Here is an 18,582-nt window from a genome sequence, read left to right as displayed (position 1 = left end):
CTCTCTCTCTCTGCCCCTCCCCAGCTCATGCTCGCTCTTTCTCTCTCAAGAATAAATAAACATTAACAAAATAAAAAAATAAATAAAATATTTTTTAAAAAGAACAGTATAAAGATAAGGAAATTGGTCTAACCAAGGAAGTAGCTGTTCTTAGGAGAGATTTAATCAGACATGACTATCCCATAGAGAATTCCTGTACCACTTGGAGGGATCTACAGGTTTCTAAAGCTTTGCTCCCCTAGTCCTTGGCTTAGAAGATCTTGGCCAGCTTCTGTAATGTAGATATGGTTGACAAGGGTCAGTCATATGGAGACCAGTAGGATGATGATTGTTGTCACGAAGACTTTGACGTTTTAAAAAAATTTATTTTATTTTATATTATTTTAGAGAGAGAAAGAGCACATGAGCAGAGGAGAGGGGCAGAGCAAGGGAGACAGTCCCAAGCAGGCTCACCTCAGCGCAGAGCCCCAGGTGGGGCTCAGTCCCACAACCCTAGGGTCACAACCTGAGCCAAAATCAAGACTCAGACACTGAAATGACTGTGCCACCCAGGCACCCCAAGACTTCAAACGTTTGAAACCTTTATGGCCACATACAACTTCATCCAGGCAGGCATGTCATAAAGGAAATGATCAACCATGGTGCTGCTCACAGAGGAACAGCTATAGCGTGGCAGGCATCTGAAATAGGGAGTCACCAAAAACATTCTGCAAGGCCATGCGGCACCTTGGTCAATCAGTGGGTGAAGAGCCTGACTCTTGATTTCGGCCCAGGACATGGTCTCATAGTTGTGGGATCGAGCCCTGCATTGGACTCTGTGATGAGAGTGAAGACTGCTTGGGATTCTCTCTCTCTCTCTCTCTCTCTCTCTCCTCCCTCCCTATCTCTCTGCTCCTCCCCTCTCTTCCAAAGAAATACAAATAAAATTTTAAAAATTATAAAACTAACACAACATTTTGCAAGGCCAGAGTTGCCAATTTCAAGCAGTCACATCACTGCTTGACCACAACACAGCGGAGGACCAACAGACGGCAATCTGTGGCTGTGGCTATCATTGACGAGAGAATGCTCTCAGAGGAGTTGAGGGACAGAACAAAAAAAGAAAGAAAATCACCTATAATCTTACGGTATATTTGTGTCTCCGAGTTTTCTGGTGTTCTGGGATCAACATTTTTGTAATTATCCAAATGACATAAAACTTCTTGCATGGCTGCAGAAATTTTTGTGGTTCACATTTTTCTGTAACTTTTCACTACACATCTCACTTGTGATATTCATCCAAGTAGGTGCATATAGCTCTACTTTATTTTTATTGCTGGATAATATTCCGCTAAATGACTGCCGCATTCATTCATCTATTCTGTTAGTGGATATTTGGGCTGTTTCAGGATTTTATTATAAACAATGCTGCCGTGAACATTATTGTACATGTAAACAGGTGTATTTTTTAAGACTTTATCTAGGGTGTGTCCCAGAGAAATAGGTCTTTGGTGTGTAACATCCTCAACTTTACTAAATAATGCTGAAGTGGTTGTACTAGTATCCCCCTCCTCCAGCAGTATTTAAAAAGTGCTAGTTCAGGGGCGCCTGGGTGGCTCAGCCAGTTAAGCATCTGACTCTTGGTCTTGGCTCAAGTCATGATCTCATGGTTTTGTGAGTTCAAGTCCCACATCAGGCCCCACGTTGACGGTGCAGAGCCTGCTTGGGATTCTCTCTCCTTCTCTCTGCCCCTCTTTCACTCATGCTGTCTCTGTTGCCCTCAAAATAAATAAACTTTAAAAAAAATCGCTCCTAGTGGGAGCACCTGGGTGGCTCAGTCAGACGACCATCTTACTCTTGATTTCAGCTCAGGTCATGATACCAGAGTGATGGAATCAAGCCCCGGGTCGGGCTCCTCTCTCTCCCTCTGTCCCTCTCCCCTGCTTGCACTTCCTCTCTCTCTCTCCACACCCCCCCTCAAAAAAAAAAAAAAAAAAAGTTCCTGGTGTTTTCATATCATTATGAATTCTTGGTATTTTCAGTCTTTTAGATGTCTACCAGCCAGAATTAATAAAACAGTATTTCATTTTGGCTGTCACTTGAACCCGATTCCTAATGAAATTTGCTATGTTGTCATATATTATCAAAAAATTATGTTTCAGACAATTAGGAACTGAGACCTCAAGTATTGCTCCCATTCTCTAGGGATGCTTTCCCTGTCCTGATTGCCATTTGTCATTTCGTTCTCTGTACAGCTCTGAGTCATCTACCCTTCACATTTGGCCCTTTGTCAACTGTTTCCCCTTTCTTGTCTGCTTCTCCCTACACACAAAGCTTGGGCCCAACACTCTTGGTTTGTTTTTCAAAAGAGGGTTCATATGAGGCTTTGCTGGAGCCTGAGAATAATGGGACTACAGCACAGAAAACGGAAATCAAAATCGGAGAGCATTCCCTTCTCATTATTGGACATTGCTTTTACAGGGGTCCCCCCGCTGATCACCTTTTTGGGTTTTGCCTGACACAACGTTAATGGGATCTAAGCATCTTCTGCAAGAGAAGCGTCCCTTTTGAGGCATCTGGGTGGTTCAGTCCATTAAGTGTGGGATTTGATTCCAGCTCAGGTCATGACCTTGTGGTGGTGACATCGGGCTCTGCCCTGACAGAGCAGGGTTTGCTTGGGATTCTGTCTCTCTCTCTCCTTGCCCCTCCCTTGCTCACACTCTCACAGTAAATAAATAAAAACTCTTAGGGGTGCCTGGGTGGCTCAGTCGGTTAAGCATCCGACTTCAGCTCAGGTCATGAACTCATGGTTCATAGGTTTGTGCCCCATATCGGGCTGTGTGCTGACAGCTGAGAGCCTGAAGCCAGCTTCAGATTCTGTCTCCTTCTCTCTCTGTCCTTCCCCTGCTCATGCTCTCTCTCCCAAAATAAATAAGCATTAAAAATTTTTTTTAAGTAAAATCTGTTTTTAAAAAGCTCTCTTTTTAAATTTAATGTCTTCACTCTCCTTGTCTCAGTCCCCTAATTCTCCCACCAGTAAAACAAATGAAGTTAATATACTCTCTTTGAGATATGTATAACCTTACCAATAGTAATAAGGGCACTTAGGGTCTAGAAATAGGCTTCTAAATACCATTTGAGATAAACGGCTGGGCTAGGGCAAGGATAATACAAGATGAGCATCGAATAGCTTGTGGTTCCAGAAAGGAAAAAGTGCTCAAATAATTTGGGGAAAAGTCAGAAAAACAAAAGTTTGAATGGACTTCCACTAATCAGATAGCAGACAATATAATAATAGTAATACATTACAAACTACTGAATAAAATAGGAAACCTTGATTTTGTAACATGTAAATAAATGAATACACTGAATTTCATTAGTAACAGGGTATTTACATGGTTTCAAATTACTTCACCATTAAAGTTACTAATTATAAAAGGAATAGATAAAATACAGGAAGAGCCTGGCAGACACCATCTTCATTTAAGATGATTCAAGTAATGTCATTAGCAATGGGACACATTGAAACATACATGATCTTAGTTGGCTCAGGCTGCCATAACAAAATACATAAACAGAGTGACTTAAACAGGAATTTACTTTCCCATGTTTCTATAGGCTAGAAAGTCAAAGATAAGGGTTCTGGGAGGATTAGGTTTCTGGTGAAGGCTCTTTCCTGGCTTGCAGATGAACACTTTGTTCACATGTGGTTATTTTCTCTGAGTGGGTGTGGATAAAGGTCTCTTCCTTTCTTCCTCTTTTACTAAGGTCACCAATTTTATCGGATTAGACGCCCACCTAATTACCTACCTCTAATTAACTCCTAAAGGCCATATCTTCAAAGGCAGTCACATTGGGGTCAGGGCTTCAAAGTATGAATTTGGGGGTGGAAGGACCCAATTTAGTCCATAGAAACACCTGATAGGACACAAAGAAGGCAACATCATTGCTGTGGTTTCCTGAAAGAGAGGCAAAACTTGAATCTAATTATGAGGAAGCATGAAGCTCAAATTGAGGGATGTTTATAAAATAAGTGGCTAATGATCTTTAAAGTGTCAACGTTGTTTATGTCAATAAAAGACTGAGGAACCATTTCAGACTGACAAAGACTAAAGAAACATGATGGGGCTCCTGCCTGGCTCAGTCAGAAGAGCATGTGACTCTTGATCTTAGGGTTGAATTCAAGCCCCATGTTGGGTGTAGAGATTACTTAAAAATAAAATATATTTTTTAATTTTTTAAATATTTTATTTTATTGAGAGAGATATAGAGTGTGAGTGGGAGAGGGGCAGAGAGAAAGGAAGACACAGAATCTGAAGCAGGCTCCAGGCTCTGAGCTGTCAGCACAGAGCACGACGCGGGGCTCAAACTCACAGACTGTGAAATCATGACCTGAGCCGAAGTCGGACGCTTAACCAACTGAGCCACCCAAGCGTTGGATCCAGTTCTCAGAACCAAGCAAGGAACCATTATAAAGCTGTGACCTGAACCAATTGAAGCACAGCAACTTCTGGACTGTCCTAAAATCATTTGGTTATATTTCTGAGAGCCGTAATACTAACATTTGAGGCTAAATCTACGGTTGTGTGTTCCACTTCATCTTGAACCCAACCTAATTTTGATTTTCTGTTGCATTTTTGGTAATCGGTGCTCAACCCTGTGACAAACAGAAATTCCTTCTCCCAATGTCCTTTTGTCCACCCTACATATGGACTTCTGGAACATTGTACAGCTGGTAATTGGCTAAGGAGACATTCCCCACAGAGGCTTCTCACTCCTCAAATGGAAGGTCCTGCTTCTGCTTTTCTGCACAACCTTCTTCCCAACTATCACCTTAGTCCAAGAGGGCAGCCACCTTCCTCTGTACACCAATCAGGGCAAATTTGCTTCTGCCCTAGGTTGCGTGTTTTTTGACACAAGACTCACCTAAGATATGCAAGGGGTAGTTACCAAATGACTCCTTAATGTATATTGCACTCACATGAGAAATGAAAGGCAACCCATCCTCTCTCTGTAGCCCGTCGATCGACAGAAACGTATCTTATGCACATAAACACTGGAGCACAGGGGAACAGAAAGCAAGGATAGGAGAGAAGCCAGAGAGGCAGGGAGAGATGGCTGCCTTGTCCACTTGAAAAAATGACCGACCTAGGGGTGCCTGGGTGGTTCAGTTGGTTAAGCGTGCAACTTCGGCTCAGGTCATGATCTCCTGGTTTGTGGATTCAAGCCCCGCGTCAGGCTCTGTGCTGAGAGCTCAGAGCCTGGAGCCTGCTTCAGATTCTATGTCTCCCTCTCTCTTTGCCCTCTCTCCTGCTTGCACTCTCTCTCTCAAAAACAAATAAACATTTTTAAAAAAATTTTTTTAAAGAAAAAATGACCAACCTGGATTGTCTCAGGTAAGAAATCAGTCCTTCTTTCCTATCAGCTAGTCATGTAAGCTCCTCATTGTGCCCACCAGTGTTACACTGGCTCAGAGGAAGGCAGATTTCTGTTGAGGGTCAAAGTCCACATGGAACCACAGAAAAGGTTCCGCAGCTCTAGTAGATAGCTGCCTCTATTTGTATGAGCCAGATTATGCTGCAGAAACACACGACACCAACACCTCAGTGGTTTAACAAAGGTTTATTTCTCATTCCCATAACGTCCATCACAGGTCTGGGACATGCTCCAGAACAGCTCCTCACCAAGGGGCCAGGGGGCGCGGCGCTCAGCATTCCAGACTACTTTGACCCTGTGGCCCCTTCCTGTGTGGGCTTCCATGATTGACGCAGAAGAGCACTACCGAGTCTTGCACCAACAATGAAAGGCTTCAGCCCACAAGTGAGGCTTCTGCTCACAACCCATTACCCAAAACTACCTCGTGACTCTAACTTCAAGTCGCAGAAAACCACAACCACTCTCTCTACTCTTCACTAGAATACGAGTCCCGTGAGAGTGGATTTCCAGCTCTTTTGTTCACTACTATCTTCTCAGTCTAGAACGGTGCCTGGGCCCACAAGAGATCCCCATCAAAGTGAATGAATGTAGCACCAGGAAGATGTCCACATGTATCCCGGGATGACACAGTACCAGTAGTCGAAGGATGAGGGCGTTGGGTAACAGCTATGCAGATGGGAGCTTCAGAGCTGGCTGTGCTTACGAAATCATATTTGAATCATCTTGAAGAAAATAAAGTCTCATTGAGGGCGCCAGACCATCACGAGACTTAAACCATAAAGCACTGGAGTCAAAGACCAAAGCAGCTAAGCACTATCACCACCAGCAGCGCTCAACTCCTCAAAGGAGTTGCCAATAGCCATAAATGCACCTGCTTCCTAAGCGTAGTCAGTCTGCCCAGCATATCATGGGGAGCAGGGGAAAGGGAAAGAAACGCACGGTGAGCATCTACTACTGGCCAAGCTGTGGGGTGCTTTTCCTTCACCAGCCCCTCTAATCCCCAGAATAACCCTGAGTTGAAACACAGTTTTCTCTCTTTCACAGAGGACATGGAGACTTAAGTGTTTCAGTAACGAATCAAGCCACAGGAATGTCTTATAAGCTAGAAAAAGACACAACACATCATCCAGTCTGGCCCTGGAGGGATAACACACACATCCATCCTGCAAATCCTACCTTCAGGCCTGACTCATGCAACCAAGTGACAACCAACAGACTCACTAGCCATAGGGTATCCGAACCTGAACTTCCTTATTTATAAGGTATTTAGAAGAAATCATTTAATCTCTTTCCTGACACCACCTAAAAGCTCTAATGGGAATACATGAGAGTTGTGGTAAATAAGAACTCTAAGAAGATCCACAGCCTACAGAGATTTTCAGCCGTCTATCATGTATCACCCAAGGCTGTTGTTAGATGCTGTGCACAAAACAGAGACATATCTACCCTACCTGCTTAGTAACAGTTTACAGTTTAAGACATCCATCCGACGTGGATGTGGATTCACTATTCTTACCCACCAGTCAGCATCAGTTCCCAAACGTTTTCTCTTGGGAACCCTATCTTCCGCCATACCCAGTGAACCACATCCTGCCTGCAGCACACATTCTAGTTCTAGTTTGTTCTTAAAAACAAAAGCCAAAGTATAGAGCAAATTAAAAAAACCTGAGAAGTTCATCCCAAACTTTCATTAATTTTCTTTAGGCTTCAAGAAAGTGCTGATTTTTATGCTTCATCATACTGAGATTATAAGAAAAGGACTAGTTTATTTTACTGCAGAAATATCTTTACATGTCATACACAATCCATGGCTAAACATTCCAACCCGTTTTCATATGATCTCATTAGAGATGTTTATATTTTTTTCAAACACCACCAATGAGGTATAAGATAGTGCATTATTAATTTACCTGGCAGATTCACTAGTGGTGAAGTAAATAGCATTTCATTACAGTAAAACTGGCGCTAAAAGGATTCAAGAGCTAAAGTTGCTAAAATGTTCAGGAAGGAACTCAAGTGATGTCCAACTTTCGGAACAGTGTCCAATGACAAGGGAAAGGAAGAAAATCCAATTTAGTTCTTGGAAAACTTGACAACAGAACTCATTTTTCCCCACACGGGACTTAAAATTGTTAAGTCAACTACCTTGAAGGCAACTGAAGGCAATTAAATAAGCAGGTTATTGCTTTTTCTTTTGGGAGACCGTGCTATAAATGTTTGTTATATGTGTTTAAAAGTGACTGGGAATTCAATGCAAAATCAATAGAATTTACGCTCTGCTATCACAGAAGACGGAGTCATGGGCGCATTTGCTAATTAAAGCTGGCTTTGATACTTTGCCAGATACTATTGCAAAATGTTTCCCTAACTGAGAATGTTTTTTTCAATACCTTTCTTACTAAGGAATTCCCAGAATGTCATGTGTAAAAATGTAAGTAGTACAAAACTACTTATAGAGATCCCTGCAGTCAACCTTGATTCCTTTCTGTGAAATATGTTTTTATCAATTTTTCCACCGATGAAGAATTACTCGTGCTTCACAATTTTGTATTTTTTCATAAATGTCAAGGTCAACCTCTACTTGGTGAATTTCTTCATGCTGAGGACACAAGATGAACTTCCGGTCAGCGGTGAAGTTTCTGGTGTCTAAGGAGGCTTGACCGCCTGCTGAAGTTTCTCCTGCAGGTGCTGCAAGTATATGGCTGCTCACCTGTGTGGGTTCTCCGATGCTTAATAAGGTGGGAGTTCTGACTGAATTTTTTTCCACATTCATGACATGTAAAGGGCTTCTCTCCAGTGTGAGTTCTTTGGTGTGTGTGTAGATTTGTATTTTGACTGAAGCTTTTCCCACACCAGGAGCACTTGTATGGTTTTATTCCTTGATGTGTTGTTAAGTGCTTATTAAGATCTGAACTCCATCTAAACCTCTTATCACACTGCTGACATTTATACGGTTTCTCTTCAGTGTGAATTCTTTGGTGCTTAATAAGGTCAGAGCTAACTCTGAAGCTTTTCCCACATTCTTGGCACTTAAAGGGCTTCTCTCCAGCACGGGCTTTCTTGTGAAGATCCATAAGTTTCAGCAACTCTTGTTTCCAGCTTGAAAGTTTCTTTTTTTTCTTCACAGGAAAATCTCGATGCCACTTCCCTATCCTGTGTGTATCACCATGGTTTTCTTTGCCTGTTGTTTTCTGGGGAACTTTTGCTCGGGCCTTTTTTGATACTATGTCTCCTGGTGCTTGTATTTCTAAATCAGAAACACGTATAGGCTGATGGTTTTCAGTGTCACTTTTGTGCTTTATTCCTGTCAGAATAAACGTAATAGTCAGCCCACTGCACAGCAGAGCAAAACAACTACAGGAATGGAGAGGAAAATCCAATGATTATTGACTACAAAATACAGATAGAATTTAAAATGTTAAGCCCTGCAAAGGTTGCTATCAAGGCATTCATCCTGTCCCATGGTGTATTTACCTGTAGGCAGCTCTCCAGGACTGTCCTTGAGCTCCGTGGACCCTTGAACCCATGGCTCTTCCCCTTGCTCTAGATACGAGATCACCTTAGGTTTGGGGAGCACAAACAATGCTGTGAAACGCAAAAAGTGAGATCAAGGACTGGCAACTCGACAAAGGTCCACCGACTCCATACGACTCCAGGAAGAGTAAAGGGCACTTTAACCCAAGGGTCACATGGGTAGACTCTCACACCTGCTATCAGGTTAACATGGTCCTCCATCTGTGGGTGGTACACAAGTGGACACGGGGAAATAAACCTAAGCTGGCTCCACGGAAAGGCGAAAGGGCATGGGAATCCACCCACAATGCCCCTCTCCTGCCACTGAGACCGCCCGCCCCATATTAAACAAGATGGCACCAAGCCCGAGAGGCTGCAGGGAATACAGATTCGTTCTATTAATTCTTTAGGATCGGCCCAAGTCTGGCAGAGCCAGGTGAAGGGCAGTGGGCTGCGTTATCACACGCACCAGTGATTCCTGTCATGGGAACAGTGAGTGTTTACTTAGCTCTTGAGTACCACGCACCGGATAGGGAAGCTTTTTCCCACTCTTAGAGTTCACCGGTTCCTGTCCAGGTGGAAGAAACAGACCAGAATCCCCCAGTGAAACTTTTCTAATTATACACTGCCAAACCGGGAAGTATGCATCACTCGGTCATTCAGGCAATGTGTACTGACTGCCTGTCGTGTGCCAGGCACTCTCCTTGGGCTGATGATACAGTGGTGAGTAAGTTAAAGCACCCCGGTCTCATGGAGCTTACCTTCTATTGGGAGAACGAGACAAGCAAACAGCAATAAACAAAGCGGTCAGCACGTGATACATGTTTTGAACAAAACTAAAGCAGAATAACTCAGCATGTAAGAGTCTGCTTCTCTGGGGCACCTGGGTGGCTCAGTTGGTTAAGCATCCGTCTCTTGATTTTGGCTCAGATCATGATCTGTTTGTGAGATCAAGCCCTGCATCAGACTCTACGCTACACAGTGGAGCCTGCTTGGGATTCCCTCTCTCTCTGCCCTTCTCCCACTGACACGTGTGCTCTCTCTCAAAATAAATAAACTTTATTTAAAAAAAAAAAAAAAAAGATTCTGCTTCTCTGAAGCTATTTGAGATGAGGTCGTATGGAAGGCCTCTTCGAGAAAGTGATATTGGACCAGAAAGGTAAACGGGAGAGATTTAGTATGTGGCACAAAATGTGCCAGGCAGAGAAAAGGGGAAGGTAGAAATGTGCGTAGCAAGTTCAAGAAACAGAAAGATCAGTGAGGATCAAGAGGCCTGAGCAAGGGCACAAGTGGCAGGAGACGAGGGCAGGGAGGGGAGTAGGGTCAGATCCTGGAGGATCCGAATAAGCACTTCAGTAAGGTTTGGATTTTATTCTGAACGTGATGACAAGTCATTATAAGGTGCTGACACGGGAAATGTCATGATTTGATCAGTTTTTAAAAGATTCTGGCTGCTGTGTAGAAAACACAGAGTGGGAGGGCAAGAATGGTGGCTGGCGTCCCAGTCAGAAAGTACCAAGGTCAGTCTGGTTAGACATGCTCCTAGCTTAAACCAGGAAGCTAAGAGCACAAGGGAATGAGATGTGGTTGTACTCAGGCCACACTGCGAAGGTTGAGCCACAAGACAGTGATGCAATAAAATGGGGTATGGTGGTAAGATCACAGTAAAGAATGACTATATGTTCCTACCTCTGAGGAACTGGGTAAATGCTCTTTACTAAGTTGAGAAAAATAGGACAGGAACAGATTTGGGGGAAAAAGAAAAAAAATCAGTCAAGAAATCTAGACAGTGTATGAACACCTGGACAAAGCTCCCACGTGATCCGGATGCACCTTTCCCCTGCCCATACACCATCTAGTTGAGAAACAACCAGTTACTAGAACAGAGCCTCTCACAGGAGTACATTCCGAGTAAGCAGCGCATATGACAGTTTACTTAATTTCTACCCAGAGGGAAACGGAGATTCTTTACCTAGAGAGATGACAGTCTCATAGTTTTCCCGCATTACATCATTGTAGAGGGCCTCCTGAGTGGGATCCAGGAACTCCCATTCTTCCTGGGAAAAATACATGGCCACTTCTTCAAATGTCAACAAGCTCTAAAGAAGACAACGGGCTTCAGCTCAGTACTTGCCACTAGAGAAGCAGCCCTTCCATCCAGTCCATGAACTACATGTTAGGTCAGGCACTGAACGAAATAAGAGCCAACATAAGTATACATACGTACGTACATATATATATATATATTTTTTTTTAAGTCAAAGGGGAGAAAGGAAAGAGGCAAAAGGATCAGGATCAGCAAGAGAGTAGGAAGAGCCTGGTTCCCAGGAAGAACATTGGCGCCTGTGAGCACCTGTAGGGCAGTGTGGGTCATGGGCCCGGGGAAAGGCAGCCCTCAATGGCTGGACTGCACAGCTCACCTGGGACTCAGGCAAGACGAGCTCAGGTGCCACTGTCCAGTCTTTGGTGATTGTCTGCTCAGGAAAGGCTAGGATCTGGTGAGCAGGCACAGCTGTGGGTGGAAAAGAGCCAGAAGAAATGTCTCTCACTACTATGAACATCCTTAGCTTATTGCTAAAAGACAGACAATCCTGATTCTTTCATCAGAGATGTAATACCTTTAAAACTGTTGCCTGTTACCTAGAAGTGGCCTTCTGACTGGACAGAAGAACTGAACACCTACCGGCTTCTACAACAGGTTCCCCAGTTGACGGTCTTTGGTTTGATGAGTGAAAGCAATAAAAGGAAATGTTTTTTGCCCTTATGTCATAAATTGTTCAAAATTCGGCCAAAACTAGAGGTTTACAACTGCAGAACTCAGTCCAGTGTGCCAAGGAATGGAAAGGGGAAAGTAAAAAAGAACGTGGTGAGTTCAAGAAACAGCAAGATCAGTGTAGATAAAGAGGGCTGAGCAAGGGCACGAGTGGCGGATGAACGGGTGCTAGATCTTGGAGGCTCCTGGTACCTTGGCAAAGAACTTGGGTTTTGTTCTAAATGTGTGAGAAATCATCTCAACATTTTAAACAGGGTAATCTCATGATCTGATCAAGTTCTTTAAAAATTTGGCTGCTGCGTGCAAAGTAGATTGTGGAAGGCTAAGAGCAGTGGCAGAAGGAGCCAGTTAGGAAGTACTGAGGTGAGCCTGGTTACACATTCCCCTGGATGAGACCAAGATGCTAACAGTCAGACTCAGGCTGTACTCGGCGTGCGGAGCCTGAGGACATGGATACATCAGTAGTACGGCAAGAGAACAAGATCAGAGTAAAGGATGAACACAAATGTTCTGGCCTCAAGTATTGGGTGAGTAGTGCTGCTCTTTACGGAGATGGGAAAGACAAAAGAAAAGCAGCTTAGGAGAGACGGCAAGGAGCAATCACGAATTTTAGGGTAAAGAATGAGCATATGCATTTGGAAAAGGCTCTCCAGGTGATCTGGATATGCCTTTCCCTGCTCACACCATCTAGCTGAGAAACAACCGGTTACTGGAACACAGCCTCTCACTGAAGTCCGTTCCTAGTAAGCCAGGAACATGACAGACTACTCAACTTCTACCCAACGGGAGAGGGAGATTCTTTACCTAGAGAGATGACAGTCTCATAGTTTTCCCGCATTACATCATTGTAGAGGGCCTTCTGAGTGGGATCCAGTAACTCCCATTCTTCCTGGGAAAAATACATGGCCACTTCTTCAAATGTCAACAAGCTCTAAAGAAGAGAATGGGCTTCAGCTCAGTACTTGCCACTAGAGAAGCAGCCCTACCATCTGGCCCATGGTAGACCCTGGGCACTCAGCGAATTAACAGCATTTGATATTTTTTAAAGTGAGAGGGTGAAAAGAAAAAGGGCAACAGATCAGCAACAGACTCGGAGGTGCTCATTTTCACAGGGAGAACGCTGGGGCTAACACGCCTGTGAGCTGGGCAGTGTGGGTCATGGGCCCGGGGAAAGGCAGCCCTCAAGGGCTGGACTGCACAGCTCACCTGGGACTCAGGCAAGACGAGCTCAGGTGCCACTGTCCAGTCTTTGGTGATTGTCTGCTCAGGAAAGGCTAGGATCTGGTGAGCAGGCACAGCTGTGGGTGGAAAAGAGCCAGGGGAAATCTCTCTTGCTTCTGTCTATAAACGTCCTCAGCTCATTTCTAAAATACAGATGATCCTGATTCTTTCAGCAGAGACAGGACACCCTTGCAACTATATGTGGTGCCCTGGAGTGGTCTCATCATCATATACAAGAGCTAAGTATCTACCGGCCACTAGAATAGGTTCCTCAGCCTTCGAGAATGAATAAATGTAAGAAAAACCTTTTTTCCCCTCTCACGGTGTAAATTGTTCTCACTTAGGCAAAGTTAAACATATTTGAAAATGAAGTACTCAAGATAACCCGGTGTACAATAGATCTATTTTTTTTTTAGCATTTATTTGTCTCCTGGTACAGAAGTGTGTTCGTATTCTACCATCGCTTTCTAAAGAACGGAGTATTTGGTGTTATTACCAGGGTTCTGTAGTCTGGATGTTTCTGTATCCTGGGCCAACCCCCAAATTCACCCACAGCTGGTGCTCTACTGCCATCTAGGGGACATCGTAATTGCTACGTGGCTGAATCCGCCCATCCACATAGCTGGGCACCCAGAAAATGCCCACAATGTTCTGGTTCAATAAACTCTTATCATAGATCCCAATAAGGGAATTATCATGATGTGCCTTACCCCTCTGACATACAGGCTCAGATTCTTTATGAGTATTCCCGCTCAGCTGTTCTTGCAAACCTTGGTATGTATTCCAGAATTCTTCATCCTGGGCCAGGCCCACTGGCTGGGACTCTGCTGTTTCTCTCAAGAGCACTGCCTCCTTTCCCAGCTCTTGTATGGCAACCTAGAAATAATTCCCACCTCTGTTACCACAAAAGTTATTTTTGGTTTTGGGGTTGATTGTAGAAGGAGGAAAAAGTGAACAGTCCAGATGGTAGAAGATATACAACACTAAAGGAAATGACAAAAAGGCTTAAAGAAATAACGGGCGACCAATGTTTCAAAAAGAATTCTCCACAAAATGTGGCAATATTGGGATAAAAGGAAAAGAAATGTGGCTCACGCTCGCCCTCCAACACAGCAGGCCCCACCCCTCTAAACACAGTGCAACTCAGCCTACATAGGTCACCTGTTATCATGCTACTTTGACAGACCTTCTCTCTTGACTTTGATCCCTGCTTAATGTTTTTTCTGTCTTCTCATTCTCTCAAAAGATTAAAGAACAAAGAAAACTGTCTCATCAACCAGATTATCCCCATGGCCAGGAAAGGCTTTCAGAGAATGGGGGACGAAATGGGAAAAGAGAGGGGAAGAGAGTTTGGCTCCAACCTACCTCCAGATGATTTCTGGCACCACACATATGCCTGCCTGTGTCTTCTTCCCAGTTGGCCTGACGCCAGCTGGTGTTCTGCCACGTGGCTAAGAACACACCCTGGATTCCCACGAACCAGCAGAGCCAAAGACCAACTGCGGAGGGCGCCGTGGAGGCTCTCTCATTTGAATCAGAGGGCAATATCCCTCAATGTCTCTCTCCTCTCAGCTATTCTGCTAGGATTGCCAAATCTGTTTCCCTTTTTTCTGCCTCCTTTTCTCTCCCTTTGCACTCTTCCTTCGATGTTTGGGTTTTCCTTCTCTTTACTATCTCCACTCAACTTTTCGCTTCTAAGTGTTTTCCCTTTTTCAGGTCCTCCCCTTCCTCTCCAACTCCTTATTTCCTTTTATTCATTTGTAACTCAAAACCCATGTCCTTGGGCAAGCCATACTAGGCTTATGACTCTCCATTCACCCTGGCTCTATAGATCACAAATGCAGTCGTTCTGGAAGGCCAGGAAAGTATCTGTGAAACCTGAGACTACTGCTGTGGGTCTGTGGTTTCAGGCTTTGCCTCAGTTGTTCTAAAGGAACAATGGAACAGTGACCTAATTCACCTTATTTCTCAATGAAGTGCCCCCACCCAAATCCACTTTCACCCTATTTCATCACGGGAATCAGGAATCTTTCTTCTCACCCTATTCCTCGTTTGACCAGATTCCCTCTCCAAGTGTTCTACCAGGGTCACGGCCTCCTCAATGCTTTGTAGATGGTCCTTCCTTATCCGGCTCTGGGTGTCCGTGGGCAGAATGGTCACAAACTGTTCTAGCACAAGCAGTTCCAGGATCTGCTCTTTTGAGTGGATCTCAGGCCTCAGCCACTGGTGGCAAAATTCCTGAAGCTGGCCAACAACTTCACGAGGTCCGGGAGCGTCATGATAGTGGAAGTTCCGGAAGTGCTCGCGCCAGCTTTCTGGACTGAGCCTGTCCGTTTCTGGGGTGTACTTCTTAATGTGACTGGAACTCTCTATCTCAGGTCCCTTGCACTCCCACAGAGCCCTGATCTGAGGGCTCAAACAGTCAGCCACCTTCAGATCTACCATCATTACTCTGCTGTAGGAACAGTTTTACTCCTGTGTTGGACACCCCACCAGCACCACCTTTGGCAAACGAGGCCCAGTCAGCTCTGGAGCAAAATCAATAAAACGATCCTCGTCCTAGAGTAGTGAACAGAAAAAAGGTGCACGTCAGTGAGAGTGTCACAAGAACTTTGTTATCTCCTATTCACAACAACAGACAAATGAACAGAAAAATCCTGCCTTGCTTTCCCTTTAAAAAGTCCACTGCCAAGGGCACCTGGGTGGCTCAGTCAGTTAAGCCTCCAACTTCAGCTCAGGTCATCATCTCAAAGTTCTTGGGTCAGGCCCCCCCCCCCCCCCCCCCCGTAGGGCTCTGTGCTGACAGCTCAGAGCCTGGAGCTTGCTTTGGATTCTGTAACTCCAGCTCTCACTCTGCATGTGTTTCTCTCTCTCAAAAATAAATAAATATTTAAAAAATTTAAAAATCCACCGCCAGACCCTTCGTCTCCTATTATTCAGGTGAAATAAGGCACAGCTCGTTGAGAGACAAACGTCCACTGAGGGCTTGGCCCTCCTAAAAATGGCCACAATTCAGGAAAGGTTGGACAGTGAGGACACTTACAGCTTCTGGCTGCGAGGAGCTTGTCCAAAGATTTCACTCTCGTGCTTCCTACCCCACCTTCCCCATGCCAAGGGGCCATCCGGGGAACATCCTGAGTTTCTCTTCAATCTTAACGTGTCATCCCGGTCTCCTGTCTATCGTAAGGGGGTACAACCTCTCTGACCCTTCATGCTGCCGTGAAGATGGAAGCCCACAGTGCGTGGAACATTCCACCTTCTCAATTCCACGGTATGCCTACTGGCAGGAGACCTGGGACAGAGAAGCGACACCAGAGAAGGAAAGTAATTAGGGAAAAAGGAGCCTTAGCATCCCCCAATTAAGCAACTAGATGCTCAACACTCTCCTTCGGCACCTCTTTGCAAAAACTGTAAAAGGGCACCGTGCACACGATTCGTTCCTGCATTTTTAAATCTCTCCCTACTTCACCCAGTACAGTAACAGAGGACCTTTGCTTACAAAATGTTTACCCAAAGGCAAAGTCGTAAAAGAGGAGAGGAGGGGAGTTGGGGGTGATGAGGGTGACCCTTCAGCCCACCTGCCCTTTCTTCCACGGTCACTGAGACCTCCGGGCGAGGCTGGGCACAGTCTCGGGAGCCTCGCTTTCCCTGAGCGATCCCGCGGGAACGGCACCCAAATTCGTCCCGGAAGCCACGGTACTCCCCCGTGGCCGGCTCCCGGCTGCCCAGCATGCTCAGCAGGCACGAGGACGCTGCCCAAGCTCGGCACCCGCAGAAGCAGCCGTCTCCGAGGCTGCACCGCCCGGGTGCCCGGCGCCCGGTGACACGGCCCCGAGGCGGGAAAGCCGGCTGCGCGCCCGCCCCGCTTCTGGACGCCAGGCCGGAAAGCCCGCGACCACAAGGCCCGCCCCGGTGACCGACGGGGTCCCAGCGCGGCCCCGGCACCGTCTGCGCAAGGGGGGACAGCGACGTGGCCTTTAGAGCCTGACGGCGGAGTTCCCCAAGACGGTCCGGCTGTCAGGCTCCCCCCGCCGGGCCCGCAAAGTGCCGCCGCCCTCGGACAATGGCTGGCTCGCCCCCGCCCGGCGCGCAGCGACCGGTGTCCCTCGGGAGCTCCGGGACCGACGCTCCCCCCGCCCCGGGCTCACCTGCAGGTCGCCGCCCTCCGCCCCGCGCCGCTCAGAGGCGGGCCCCGCGAGGCACAGGCCAGACCTCAGCACACGCCCTCAGGTCCCCGTCGCCGCCTGCCGCCCATTCGACCCCGCGCTCCGGCCGGAAGCGGAGTGACGCGCTTCCGGGGGAGGGGCTCCGAGCAGCCGCGCCGCGGCCCCGGGCCTCGCGCAGAGGCGGCGGCCTTCCGCCCGGGGCAGCCCTGGCGGCGGGAAAGAGTTAATGCTACCGAGTGTCCCGGCCCGCCGCGGCCTAGAGGGGCCTGTGCGCGGCTCGGCGAGCGGCTGTCGCCGCCTCGCGTCGCCGCTCCGGGAGGCGCTGCGCACCCGGCGGCGCCCGGTGCCCGGGAGCCCCTCCCGGCGAGGGTGGTCGCCCCTGCGCGCGCGGGGTCCCCGGCCTTCCCGGGGCTTCCGTCCCGGTCACGATCGGCGGCCCCCAGAGGGCTCGTCCCTTTTCTGGGCCGCGCGTCCCCCACGACGATTACGTTTTCCTCGTGAGGTAGGTTTCAGCCTGTGAAACGGGATCCATGTGTGTAGTTGTCCCTGACCGGGAAATGGAGGCGCGGCTCGGCCTGGGCCCCACAGGTGACCGACCAGAGCCCCTAGGCTGGGCTTTGGGGCCCCTGCGGTCCTGGCTCCCGCCTGTCCGCTACGGCATGCTCCCTGGAGGCTGCGAACCCCCTTTTCATCTGGCCTCCCCTGCAGTCTCTGCCAGAGTTGCCTGGGTAAAATGGGCATTCGTTCCACGGAGAGTTCGGAGTTCGTGAATCCCACCGTTCAGGATCGCAGTATTTCGAGGTGTCGCTGTCTCCTAATCATCGGGGTTCTTGTAGTGTCAGCCTTCACCGGGCAGCGGGTTACTTACTAGGCGCACGACGTGCAGCCGGCGGTAGAGTCCGCAGGACCAGGTCTCTGATGCACGGAGTCTGGCCGAAAGACTGAGGCACTTCCGCGACCATCACTAGCTAGGAAGAGGGAGCCCTGAGCTGAGCGCTGCGGGATTCCAAGGAAGTGAAAGTTGACCCGTGGTTGGGGAAATGGTAAAAGAAACGGGAAAAGGCTTGAGGGATCTGCCCGCCCCCGGGAGTGGGGCCACATCCACACAGAGAGGGAAAGGGAAGAGCAAAGCCTGGAAAGCTGGGAAAGATTGGGGTGTGAGAAGATCGGCAGTACCTTTTCACTAAGTGTGACTGGGCTACATTTGGAGGAGACGTGCCTTAGAAAAGAAGTTCTCGTGGACCTGCCGCGGAGTGCCTAGCACGGGAGTGAGGCGATGGCACTGAATAAAGTAACTCCCGGAGCATCCCCGCAGGCTTTCCGAGGGAGCTTCTTTCCAGGGCAGTTCGTCTGGAAGGAAGGTTATGGTGGGAATGAAAATGGGAGATCGGGTCCAGGCCATTATGTTAGTGGTGCTTTCAGATGGAATCGGGAGCCCATCTCTGATCCTTTTTGTGGGAGAGAAAAGGATTAAACACAGGCGGTCAGAAAAAG

General features: G+C 47.1%; 1 protein-coding gene across 17 annotated transcripts in view; it reads right to left on the bottom strand.

The window, feature by feature from the left end:
- Positions 1–17,267, bottom strand: part of LOC106978785 (zinc finger protein 75A) — a 45,460-nt gene extending 28,193 nt beyond the window's left edge. Inside the window, exons 1-9 of one of the 17 annotated variants that reach the window (XR_008294636.1) lie at positions 17,071–17,267; positions 14,963–15,481; positions 13,633–13,798; positions 12,908–12,999; positions 12,506–12,632; positions 11,349–11,440; positions 10,901–11,027; positions 8,890–9,000; positions 7,889–8,719 (exon numbers count right to left, since the gene is read on the bottom strand). Coding sequence is in view for 13 of the 17 variants with exons in the window: in XM_053213353.1 (XP_053069328.1) it covers positions 8,040–8,719; positions 8,890–9,000; positions 10,901–11,027; positions 11,349–11,440; positions 12,506–12,632; positions 12,908–12,999; positions 13,633–13,798; positions 14,963–15,370 (1,803 nt within the window). In the remaining 4 variants the exon portion in view is untranslated. Of the gene's footprint in view, positions 1–3,350; positions 3,898–7,145; positions 8,770–8,888; positions 9,001–10,900; positions 11,117–11,348; positions 11,441–12,505; positions 12,633–12,907; positions 13,000–13,632; positions 13,799–14,287; positions 15,482–17,070 lie in introns of those variants that run through there. The other 16 variants (XM_053213359.1, XM_053213353.1, XM_053213354.1 and 13 more) reach the window with 16 other exon arrangements.
- Between the last annotated feature and the right edge of the window lie 1,315 nt (positions 17,268–18,582).

Source organism: Acinonyx jubatus, chromosome E3, assembly GCF_027475565.1.
Source record: "Acinonyx jubatus isolate Ajub_Pintada_27869175 chromosome E3, VMU_Ajub_asm_v1.0, whole genome shotgun sequence".
NCBI lineage: Eukaryota > Metazoa > Chordata > Mammalia > Carnivora > Felidae > Acinonyx > Acinonyx jubatus.
Note: the sequence above shows the minus strand (reverse complement) of the source record. Positions and strands in the feature narration are given on the sequence as shown.